Genomic DNA, 13445 nt, shown 5'->3' on the forward strand with positions numbered 1-13445 from the left:
ATTTTGATGAATTACCTTGATTTTTTTCTTAAAAATAACAGTAACAAAAAAATATTTCAGATGACTATTAAATCACAACAATGATATTTTATGAATCACAATAACTTTTTCACCAATTTGTAGCTAAAAATGACTGCTTGTATCCTGAGGGTAATGGGCCTCTGAAAAGTACTGATAACTTGATTTCATAGAATACAACTAGCAAATTCATAAATTTTTTCGTTTATATATTTGTCATCTTTTGAATTGTCAATATATACTATTTGTTCTATTAATGAATATATTTTGTTGATTTTATTTGTAGAAACCTCAGGATTTCATCCTTTTGTTGATAAGCATCCTACATTTATATATATGTAACATTATTCAGTTTTATTCACTTGGTTATGAAAAGCAGTTTTTAGCTCACCTGGCCCAAAGGGCCAAGTGAGCTTTTCTCATCACTTGGCGTCCGTCGTCCGTCGTCGTCCGTCGTCGTTAACTTTTACAAAAATCTTCTCCTCTGAAACTACTGGGCCAAATCAAACCAAACTTGGCCACAATCATCATTGGGGTATCTAGTTTAAAAAATGTGTGGCGTGACCCGGTCAACCAACCAAGATGGCCGCCACGGCTAAAAATAGAACATAGGGGTAAAATGCAGTTTTTGACTTATAACTCAAAAACCAAAGCATTTAGAGCAAATCTGACAGGGGAAAAAATGTTTATCAGGTCAAGATCTATCTGCCCTGAAATTTTCAGATGAATCGGTCAATCAGTTGTTGGGTTGCTGCCCCTGAATTGGTAATTTTGAGGAAATTTTGCTGTTTTTGGTTATTATCTTGAATATTATTATAGATAGAGATAAACTGTAAACAGCAATAATGTTCAGCAAAGTAAGATCTACAAATAAGTCAACATGACCAAAATGGTCAGTTGACCCGTTTAGTAGTTATTGCCCTTTAAAGTCAATTTTTAACCATTTTTCGTTAATTAAAGTAATCTTTTACAAAAATCTTCTCCTCTGAAACTACTTGGCCAAATTAATCCAAACTTGGCCACAATCATCTTTGGGGTATCTAGTTTAAAAAAATGTGTGGCGTGACCTGGTCAACTAACCAAGATGGCCACCACGGCTAAAAATAGAACAAAGGGGTAAAATGCAGTTTTTGGCTTATAACTCAAAAACCAAAGCATTTTGAGGAAATCTGACGGGATAAAAATGTTTATCAGGTCAAGATCTATCTGCCCTGAAATTTTCAGATGAATCAGTCAATCGGTTGTTGGGTTGCTGCCCCTGAATTGGTAATTTTGAGGAAATTTTGCTGTTTTTGGTTATTATCTTGAATATATTTATAGATAGAGATAAACTGTAAACAGCAATAATGTTCAGCAAAGTAAGATCTACAAATAAGTCAACATGACCAAAATGGTCAGTTGACCCGTTTAGGAGTTATTGCCCTTTACAGTCAATTTTAACCATTTTTCATAAATTAAATTAATCTTTTACAAAAATCTTCTCCTCTGAAACTACTGGGCCAAATTAATCCAAACTTGGCCACAATCATCTTTGGGGTATCTAGTTTAAAGAATGTGTGGCGTGACCTGGTCAACCAACCAAGATGGCCGCCACCGCTAAAAATAGAACATAGGAGTAAAATGCAGTTTTTGACTTATAACTCAAAAACCAAAGCATTTTAAGGAAATCTGACATGGGATAAAAATGTTTATCAGGTCAAGATCTATCTGCCCTGAAATTTTCAAATGAATCGGTCAATCGGTTGTTGGGTTGCTGCCCCTGAATTGGTAATTTTGAGGAAATTTTGCTGTTTTTGGTTATTATCTTGAATATTATTATAGATAGAGATAAATTGTAAACAGCAATAATGTTCAGCAAAGTAAGATCTACAAATAAGTCAACATGACCAAAATGGTCAGTTGACCCCTTTAGGAGTTATTGCCCTTTATAGTCAATCTTTAACCATTTTTCATAAATCTAAGTAATCTTTTACAAAATCTCCACTGAAACTACTAGGCCACAATCATCTTTGGGGTATCTAGTTTGAAAAATGTGTCCGATGACCTGGCCATTCAACCAAGATGGCCGCCACGGCTAAAAATAGAACATAGGGGTAAAATGCAGTTTTGGCTTATAACTATGAATTCAAAGCATCTAGAGCAAATCTGACAAAAAGTTAAATTGTTAATCAAGTCAATATCTATCTGCCCTGAATTTTTCAGATGAATTGGACAACTGGTTGTTGGGTTGCTGCCCTCCAATTGGTAATTTTTAAAGAAATTTTGCCGTTTTTGGTTATCTTGAATACTATTATAGATAGCGATAAACTGTAAACAGCAATAATGTTCAGCAAAGTAAGATCTACAAATAAGTCAACATGAACTAAATGGTCAATTGACCCCTTAAGGAGTTATTGCCCTTTATAGTCAATTTTTAACCATTTTTCGTAAATCTAGTTTTTTCTAGTTAAAAGGTAGAATCAAAAACTATAATTATGAAATATTTACTCGTGGAATATTGTTCATTCAAAATATATTACACAATACATTTAAGGATGTACTTGAGGATTTGTGATATTAAAAAAATCAAGAATTTAAAATTGATAGTATAAGTCAGAAGAGCATTAGTTAAGGAACATAATAAGCTAAAGATATTGATAGGTCATGGAGCCTCTTTTCTAGATATATGATTTTTTAAATATGGCGGGAAAAGGCTGACTCAGACTTTTACCTTATATTTGCATTGGTATTATTTGGGTCTCAAATCAAAAGAAAAAATTAAAAATCTTCTTAAATTTTGGCAAATGAACCTTTATGAGCTATTAAGTCTTATATGAAAAGATAAATGGGTGTTATGGGGCAAAATATTTTACATTGTATTGTATGGTAAAAATCTAAGGAGTCTGAACATTTGACACAAATTCCAAATCCTCACCCAAGTACATCCTTAAACAAATGTTAAATATCTTTTTAGGTCCTTGCTGATTAATGTTGATGTGTATAAAGACATTAATGTTGTTTTTTATGTGTATTTTTTGTTGTTTATTTTTCTTGTTTTTTTGGAAAATATGAAAAATACACATCTTTATTTATGGTACCAGTTTGTTCAAACATTTGAGTTACTCCCCCTTTAACAATGTTATTATAGATAACAATGTATTTTGAATGAGTTGGACGCCAATTAATAATAATGTATTTATTTTTTGTGTAAATATATATTGTTACCTGTGAGTTTGACCACATTGCCAAAAGTCATTAAGTGCTATCTAAAAACTTTACTTATATTGTGATTAAGTTTTGAAATCCAAGCTACCTATTAGAATTTTTCAAGCATATTATTATTGAATGAATTATAAATGTATATGAATATTATGAAGAAAAAAAATCTTTGTATATATAGTGTAATACACAGAGTTGTCAATTAATTTGTCTTATAAATATAAGGATGTTTGGTTGTTTTTTTTCTCCAAACACATATACCTGGTAGATTATTGTGATATTTCGGTATATTTTTCATGAATAGAGGCAAAGTGTCTAAGTTAAGCTTTATAAAGACACAAATAATTTAGACTTGTTATGGTTGAGATAATTTTAGTCGTTAAGTTTTTAGTATCCTTGATATATTGACTAAAATTTTCTTTGAATTACTTAGCAACTCAGACTTCTTTGATAATACTGTGGATTCATTATTTGTGTCTATCTAATTAGAATTAGTTCCCCATCTTGCTCCTCATTTTCCTTTGGTTGTTTTTTAGCTCACCTGGCCTAAAAGGCCAAGTGAGCTTTTCTCATCACTTGGCGTCCGGCGTCGTCGTCGTTAACTTTTACAAAAATCTTCTCCTCTGAAACTATTGGGTCAAATTAAACCAAACTTGGCCACAATCATCATTGGGGTATCTAGTTTAAAAAATGTGTCCGGTGACCCAGCCAACCAAAGATGGCCGCCATGGCTAAAAATAAAACATAGGGTTAAAATGAGTTTTTGGCCTATAACTCAAAAACCAAAGCATTTAGAGCAAATCTGACATGGGGGTAGAATTGTTAAACAGGTGAAGATCTATCTGCCCTGAAATTTTCAGATGAATCGGATAACCCGTTGTTGGGTTGCTGCCCCTGAATTAGTAATTTTAAGGAAATTTTGCTGTTTTTGGTTATTATCTTGAATATTATTATAGATAGAGATAAACAGTAAACAGCAATAATGTTCAGCAAAGTAAGATTTACAAATAAGTCAACATGACTGAAATGGTCAGTTGACCCCTTTAGGAGTTATTGCCCTTTATAGTCAATTTTTAACCATTTTTCGTAAATCTTAGTAACATTTTACAAAAATCTTCTCCTCTGAAACTACTGGGCCAAATTAATCCAAACTTGGCCACAATCATCATTTGGGTTAGTAGTTTGAAAAATGTGTCCAGTGACCCGGCCATCAAACCAAGATGGCCGCCATGGCTAAAAATAGAACATGGGGTAAATGCAGTTTTTGGCTTATAACTCAAAACCCAAAGCAATTAGAGCAAATCTGACATGGGGTAAAATTGTTTATCAGTTCAAGATCTATCTGCCCTGAAATTTTCAGATGAATCGGACAACCCGTTGTTGGGTTGCTGGCCCAGAATTAGTAATTTTAAGGAAATTTTGCTCTTTTTGGTTATTATCTTGAATATTATTATAGATAGAGATAAACTATAAAACAGCAATAATGTTCAGCAAAGTAAGATTTACAAATAAGTCAACATGACTGAAATGGTCAGTTGACCCCTTTAGGAGTTATTGCCCTTTATAGTCAATTTTTAACCATTTTTCTTATATCTTAGTAATCTTTTACAAAAATCTTCTCCTCTGAAACTACTGGGCCAAATTAATCCAAACTTGGCCACAATCATCTTTTGGGTTAGTAGTTTGAAAAATGTGTCCGGTGACCCGGCCATCCAACCAAGATGGCCGCCATGGCTAAAAATAAAACATGGGGTAAAATGCAGTTTTTGGCTTATAACTCAAAACCCAAAGCATTTAGAGCAAATCTGACGTGGGGTAAAATTGTTTATCAGGTCAACATTTATCTGCTCTGAAATTTTTAGATGAATCGGACAACCAGTTGTTGGGTTGCTGACCCTGAATTGTTAGTTTTAAGGAAATTTTGCTGTTTTTGGTCATTATCTTGAATATTATTATTGATAGAGATAAACTGTAAACAACAATAATGTTCAGCAAAGTAAGATTTACAAATAAGTCAACATGACTGAAATGGTCAATTGACCCCCTTAGGAGTTATTGTTCTTTATAGTCAATTTTTAACAATTTTCATAAAATTTGTAAATTTTTACTAACATTTTCCACTAAAACTAATGGGCCAAGTTCATTATAGATAAAGATAATTTTAAGCAGCAAGAATGTTCAGTAAAGTAAGATGTACAAACACATCACCATCACCAAAACACAATTTTGTCATGAATCCATCTGCTTCCTTTAATATTCACATAGACCAAGGTGAGCGACACAGGCTCTTAAAGACCAAACAGCCTATTCATTTCTATCAGTGATTTTTCCTTAAAATTTTGTGTGAAGGTGTTGCATGATTTGAGGAACAAAATATGATGAAAAAAATTGGGGGTCACCGACTTAGTTTTGTCACTATAGCAACCTCAGTTTCGTGTTTTCCCGAATATTAACATAATATTTGCTTGTTATCTAAACTCTCAAAAAAATGCTTTATATCAAACCTACAAGCATAATTCTTGTTTCACGTTAAACAGTAGATTTGTATCTTTCAAATACAGGTTCAAGAGTTTAAGGTTCATATTGATTTGATCTTTAAAAATATGATTTATTTCATTCCCGCCAAAATTTAAACGTAAAACTGAAAAACGTTTCCAGTATAAAAAAATTTCTACCAGTGATTTCTTTATAAAAATTTAAAGAAGGAAAGTGCAATATGTACTCTTCAAAATAAAGCAAAAAAAAGTGTGTTTTTTTCTAGTTCGTTTTGAAGAAAAGAGTTGTCTTTCTTCAGAACATTGCATCTGACGTCATAGTACAAACTTTCCTTGCTGGCGCACTATTTGAAAAAAGAAATCGCAAATTGGACGTTTGAAACCCACATTTAAATTTCCAAGAATAACAACTATATTCACCTACTTTATTATCCAGTAATACTAGAGATTAAGCATGTATCAGTTTCAGATATTTATGATGTTGTTGCCGCACAATATAAACCTTCAGAAACACCTTCCGCCGGAATGGAAAATTGTTTGAAATAACCTTTCACGCCGCTTTTGTATTGAAAGTCTGTTTTGTCCTCTGTCCCACATAAGCAAAATTATTGAAAATAAAAATAGAAATGAAAGATGGCATTGGTTAACTTACAGAGTATTTGAATATACCAGACTAGATGTGCTTGTTTCTTTTTCGCGTCAATTTCAGAAATTTGCCGTAACGAACTCATTTGGTACTGTTGAAAGACGGACATACAAAAGCATGGACGGAGTTCTTTATACCATTATTTTTCCCGACTAAGACGAATGTTTAGAAATTATTGCATCGAGTTTGTGAATTCATTATTTTAGAATATTTAAGATATAAGGAAATTAAAATTATAGGTATAATATATGAATGAAAGTTTTGATTCTAAAAAGTTATACATCTATCTTACAATCCTTTTATTACTACTTCATGTGTTTTCAATAAACGAGACAGTAGATATAAAATACAAAAAGTTTTTGATTCAAACACTGAAAACTACAAAGTAAGATTTCTCCAACAGGATAAAATATAATAAATCTAAGTTGCTCATTTTGGAAATTAAAACAAAGAAAAGGTTGTTGCCGGCATTGAAAATCGAAATTTGTTTTCAATCTTTCCGGTAACAGTTGTAGCTAAATGAAAGGAAGCGATTTTATGTAAGATATTATTTTTGGAGCAATTGTTTTTGTCATAAGTTAAATTTACAACAATTTAATTTTAAACACCGAAAATTTTGATTTTAATTCACATTCGCTGAGTATAAGTTTTATTAATATTTTTTGCCTTACAGCTAATTTCCTAATGCCTGTAAGATAAAACTTTGGTTGGCTTCCTTGCTTTGTTTGTATAAATGTTTACTCAAGCTCTGTAATTAAGATTGACATCTTTATATATAGGTAGGTAAACCTGCATATATGCTATTTAATTGAATTGGACGTTATCAAAATATAATTATACAAAATATACAAACAAAGCAAGCAGGCAAACCAAAGTGTTGATCTACATACATTAGGAAATTAGCTGTAAGCTTCAGTGAGATTAGACAATATGTTTATCATTTCTCCTTAAGACAATTTGAAATGAAACAAATGACAAACAAAAAGGACCCTTTGTCATCATTTTATTTTTACTATAAGATTTTGTCAAATAAGCAGTATAATAAATTTTAACTTCATTGCAGGATCGGACATTATTTTACGAGAATCATCCAGACATCAGTTACAAAAATGTACATGCACATGTTGCCAGTATGTCACAACTTTTAGGAATAATTGATTATCGGCCTAACCTTGTGAATACTCAATTTTTTATTTTTGTTTTAATTGACACTAAAATTAGAAGGATCATTGAATAAGGAACATCTTTACCAAGTTTTAAGTTGATAGGACTTCAATTTCGTCAAAAACTACCTTGGCCAAAACTGTAACCAAAAACTTTAACCTGAAGCGGGACAGACGGACGAACGAACGGACGCACAGACCAGAAAAAATAATGCCCATAAATCGGGCAAAAAAATACTTTTCACCTAACCTGTACACAATCAGCGCAAACGAAAGACAAAATATACGCAAGTGAAGAAGAAAAAAAATGAAATGCAGATCGACGCAAATATATTAAGACAAAATCCACGCATGTGAAAAAATAAAAAAAAATGAAATGCTGAACGGCGCAAATGCAAAAAGTCGAGATCAAAATTTATATTTTATTATTTTTATTAGAACGAAGGTTAAATAATAAAATATAGTGTAGTATCTTATGTGTCCATTTATGTTAAATTTCCACAGGATATTAGATTAGCGCGACGCATAATAGTTCCTCTTTTCTTGGGAGACGTAGTGTACCTACGTAGCGTATCCGAGAAAAACGCGAAATAGGACGTTATAATTTGACGTTTTTTTCATTGCTAGAAACAACGTCATAGAGCTTTTATGTCACTACCAAGTTGCGTTAGCTGATGCGCATAAACAATAGGCTGTTTGGTCTTTAAGAGCCTCTAGTTTATTGTAAAGAAATTTAGGAGCAAGTGTGGAGAACTAATTTCATTTTCAGTAGATTGTCTTTGTTGGGATAGCAATTGTCTCTGGTTTCATGAGTTCTCAATTTTCTAAGCACAAATAATTTGTTGTTTTGTTGTTTTGTTGTGTTTGTTTATGTATTTGTATTGTAATGTTATGATTATAAAATGTCCTCTGTATTATATGTACCAAATAATTTTAATATTCAAAAGAATTTTATTTTCTGTGAAAATTCAATTTGTTTTATATATGAATATTCCCATTATGAATTTAAAATTGTTTTACAAAAAATGTATTTGTATAATCTTGATTAAACAGAATAACTTCAACTACAAACTGTTTTCATTTTGATTAAAAGTTAGATCTTTCTCTTTTGTATTATAACTTGTAACAGTTTACCTTTCTAAAGGATGAGAAATCATCCCTGCTTTTTGTGGGAGTTAATGTTGTTCTGATTTTATCATGTTATATTTTGTATACAGTTGTTTGTCTTTTGGACATTTCTGTTTTACTATGTTTTTTGGTATGTGTGTCATTTTGTCTGTCTGTCTGTCTGTACAACTTCAGGTTAAAGTTTTTGGTCGAGGTTGTTATTGATGAAGTCAACTTGAAACTTAGTACACATGTTCCCTATGATACGATCTTTCCAATTTTAATGCCGAATCAGAGTGTTTACAGACACATTCTTGTTGTCTTCTCTTTATACCCCCTCTTCAAAAAAAGGGGGTATACTGTTTTACCTCTGTCTGTCTGTCCATCCATCCATCCGTCAGTCCATCCATCAGTCCGTCAAGTCAGTCCTGATATACTGTGTGATGTGTTTTCAGATTCATCACTTGACAACTTCCTGTTTACTGAACACTTACATATTTTTACACTATTGACATTATCCACTTGTGGCGGGGATATCATCACTGAGCAGTAGCTCGCAGTTTCACTTGTTTGATATGCTAGTTTTGAGCATTACCTTAAGGTGAAAGTAGAATATATTTACATAAAGGTTTTTCATAACTAGAGGCTCTAAAGAGCCTGTGTCGCTCACCTTGGTCTATGTGCATATTAAACAAAGGACACAAATGGATTCATGACAAAATTGTATTTTGGTGATGGTGATGTGTTTGAAGTTCTTACTTTACTGAACGATTTTGCTTCTTACAATTATATCTATAATGAACTTTGCCCATTAGTAACAGAGAACTATATTTGGTAAAAATTTACATATATTTACCAAATTAATGAAAATTGTTAAAAATTGACTATAAAGGGCAATAACTCCTTAAGGGGTCAATTGACCATTTAGTTCATGTTGACTTATTTGTAGATCTTACTTTGCTGAACATTATTGCTGTTTACAGTTTATCGCTATCTATAATAGTATTCAAGATAACCAAAAACGGCAAAATTTCTTTAAAAATTACCAATTGGAGGGCAGCAACCCAACAACCAGTTGTCCAATTCATCTGAAAAATTCAGGGCAGATAGATATTGACTTGATTAACAATTTAACTTCTTGTCAGATTTGCTCTAGATGCTTTGAATTCATAGTTATAAGCCAAAAACTGCATTTTACCCCTATGTTCTATTTTTAGCCGTGGCGGCCATCTTGGTTGAATGGCCAGGTCATCGGACACATTTTTCAAACTAGATACCCCAAAGATGATTGTGGCCTAGTAGTTTCAGTGGAGATTTTGTAAAAGATTACTTAGATTTATGAAAAATGGTTAAAGATTGACTATAAAGGGCAATAACTCCTAAAGGGGTCAACTGACCATTTTGGTCATGCTGACTTATTTGTAGATCTTACTTTGCTGAACATTATTGCTGTTTACAATTTATCTCTATCTATAATAATATTCAAGATAATAACCAAAAACAGCAAAATTTCCTCAAAATTACCAATTCAGGGGCAGCAACCCAACAACTGATTGACCGATTCATCTGAAAATTTCAGGGCAGATAGATCTTGACCTGATAAACATTTTTATCCCATGTCAGATTTCCTCAAAATGCTTTGGTTTTTGAGTTATAAGCCAAAAACTGCATTTTACCCCTATGTTCTATTTTTAGCGGTGGCGGCCATCTTGGTTGGTTGACCAGGTCATGCCACACATTTTTTAAACTAGATACCCCAAAGATGATTGTGGCCAAGTTTGGATTAATTTGGCCCAGTAGTTTCAGAGGAGAAGATTTTTGTAAAAGATTAATTTAATTTATGAAAAATGGTTAAAATTGACTATAAAGGGCAATAACTCCTAAACGGGTCAACTGACCATTTTGGTCATGTTGACTTATTTGTAGATCTTACTTTGCTGAACATTATTGCTGTTTACAGTTTATCTCTATCTATAATAATATTCAAGATAATAACCAAAAACAGCAAAATTTCCTCAAAATTACCAATTCAGGGGCAGCAACCCAACAACCGATTGACTGATTCATCTGAAAATTTCAGGGCAGATAGATCTTGACCTGATTAACATTTTTATCCCGTCAGATTTCCTCGAGATGCTTTGGGTTTTGAGTTATAAGCCAAAAACTGCATTTTACCCCTTTGTTCTATTTTTAGCCGTGGCGGCCATCTTGGTTGGATGACCAGGTCACGCCACACATTTTTAAAACTAGAAACCCCAAAGATCATTGTGGCCAAGTTTGGATTAATTTGGCCTAGTAGTTTCAGAGGAGAAGATTTTTGTAAAAGATTACTTTAATTAACGAAAAATGGTTAAAAATTGACCATTTTGGTCATGTTGACTTATTTGTAGATCTTACTTTGCTGAACATTATTGCTGTTTACAGTTTATCTCTATCTATAATAATATTCAAGATAATAACCAAAAACAGCAAAATTTCCTCAAAATTACCAATTCAGGGGCAGCAACCCAACAACCGATTGACCGATTCATCTGAAAATTTCAGGGCAGATAGATCTTGACCTGATAAACATTTTTACCCCATGTCAGATTTGCTCTAAATGCTTTGGTTTTTGAGTTATAAGCCAAAAACTGCATTTTACCCCTATGTTCTATTTTTAGCCGTGGTGGCCATCTTGGTTGGTTGACCGGGTCACGCCACACATTTTTTAAACTAGATACCCCAATGATGATTGTGGCCAAGTTTGGTTTGATTTGGCCCAGTAGTTTCAGAGGAGAAGATTTTTGTAAAAGTTAACGACGACGGACGACGACGACGACGGACGACGACGGACGACGGACGCCAAGTGATGAGAAAAGCTCACTTGGCCCCTCGGGCCAGGTGAGCTAAAAAGGAAATCAAGTTTCAGTAAACGTTGTTTTTGGAATTTGATGCGACTGTCATAGAAGTGAGAGGTTTAGCTAGCTTTAAAACCAGGTTCAATCCACCATTTTCTACATTAGAAAATGTCTGTACCAAGTCAGGAATATGACAGTTGTTATCCATTCGTTTGATGTGTTTGAACTTTTCATATTGCCATTTGATTGGGGACTTTCCTATTTGAATTTTCCTTGGAGTTCAATATTTTTGTTTTTTTACTTTTTACAAAGATAAATAAATGTAAATACAGTAAACAGATCAATTCTTACTGATACAAAAAAAAGAGTAAGTTGTGGTAACATTGCCAATGAAACAACTATCCGTCAGAGTTCAAATGATAATCTAATTATTGGCCTTCAACAATGAACAAAAAATGCTAACAATGCTCATGTGAAACAATTCAAACTAGAATCTCATGGTCTAATTATAACAATTCCATTTATGAGAAGAAAAAACAATTGACGGACATGCTTAAATTACAGGCATCTGACTTCACAGGTACATAAACATTGTTGACCATGTGGTGTAAGGCAATGGACACTGAGGGATGTAGATGCCTGGAATCCTGTTGAGCTAAAACAATTAATAAATATTGGGAGAAAATGAAGGACTGATATAGTGTTGGTCTGAATTCCAAGATTAACAAAGATAAAACTGTTGGGACCTGCAGCATACTGTACTGCTTGGAAAAAACAACCGTTAGTTGAAAATTCTTAGGTAAAATAATTTCTTTTGTGAAATAAATTGGATTTACGTTATTTGGAATACACAGATGATCATCCATTGTGTTTTAGTGGAAAGATTTGTAAACTGATACTAGACTGTCAATTTTCAAAAAAAATATTACTCATTTGTTTCCGAAAGTAATATGGATGGGATTTACAGAATTATAGAGAAAAATTGGCTAGTCCTGCAGAATTAAGTGCAAAGGGCGGAATAATGGTCTATCTGTGCAGAATAATTGGCAAACAGGGCAAACAGTACAGAATAATGGACAAACAGGGCAGAATAATGGACAAACAGGGCAGAATGATGGGCAAACAGGGCAGAATAATGGACAAACAGGGCAGAATAATGGACAAACAGGGCAGAATAATGGACAAACAGTACAGAATAATGGGCAAACAGGGCAGAATAATGGACAAACAGGGCAGAATGATGGGCAAACAGGGCAGAATAAATGGCAAACAGAGCCGAAGAAAGGGCAAACCGGGCAGAATAATGGGCAAACAGGGCAGAATAATGGACAAACAGGGCAGAATAATGGACAAACAGGGCAGAATAATGGGCAAACAGGGCAGAATAATGGACAAGCAGTACAGAATAATGGGCAAACAAGGCAGAATAATGGGCAAACAGGGCAGAATAATGGACAAACAGGGCAGAATAATGGACAAACAGGGCAGAATAATGGGCAAACAGGGCAAAATAATGGGCAAACAGGGCAGAATAAAGGGCGAACAGGGCAGAATAAATGGTCAAACAGGGCAGAATAATGGGCAAACAGGGTAGAATAATTAGCAAAAGGGCAAACAGGGCAGAATGATGGACAAAAACGGAAGAGTAAAGGGCAAATAAATAAAGAAGACGAGAAAAGTTGTCAAAAAATAAAGAATATAACACAATGGACAAGAATTAAAGAATACAGAAACTATGCGCCTCCATCCTCAACACACGAGAAAGCTGAAAGAAAAAATTAAATGTGTCAAAATTTTGATGGAAACTTTCTATCTGTGTCCACAGTTCGTTTAACTTAGAATTAAACCCATTAAAGTTGCACAGGACACAATCTGGTATCTCAAAATCATTCATTGACAAATATGACTTTGGGAGCTACCATTTCAATTTTTTAGAGGGTTCGGGTCTAGGATAAAAAATTTAGTCCTGCATTTTTTTAGT

The 13445-nt window shown here is 33.3% G+C and overlaps 1 protein-coding gene across 1 annotated transcript; it reads left to right on the plus strand.

The window, feature by feature from the left end:
- Positions 1 to 12485: 12485 nt before the first annotated feature.
- Positions 12486 to 13058, plus strand: LOC139484321 (uncharacterized). Its single transcript, XM_071268058.1, has one exon. The coding sequence runs from the start codon at positions 12486 to 12488 to the stop codon at positions 13056 to 13058; it is 573 nt and encodes a 190-aa protein (XP_071124159.1).
- The last annotated feature ends 387 nt before the right edge of the window (positions 13059 to 13445 follow it).

Source organism: Mytilus edulis, chromosome 8, assembly GCF_963676685.1.
Source record: "Mytilus edulis chromosome 8, xbMytEdul2.2, whole genome shotgun sequence".
NCBI classification, from domain to species: Eukaryota; Metazoa; Mollusca; class Bivalvia; order Mytilida; family Mytilidae; genus Mytilus; species Mytilus edulis.

Coding starts and splice junctions, on each gene's coding strand:
- LOC139484321 (XM_071268058.1), top strand. CDS start 12,486: ATGGTCTATCTGTGCAGAATAATTGGCAAACAGGGCAAACAGTACAGA.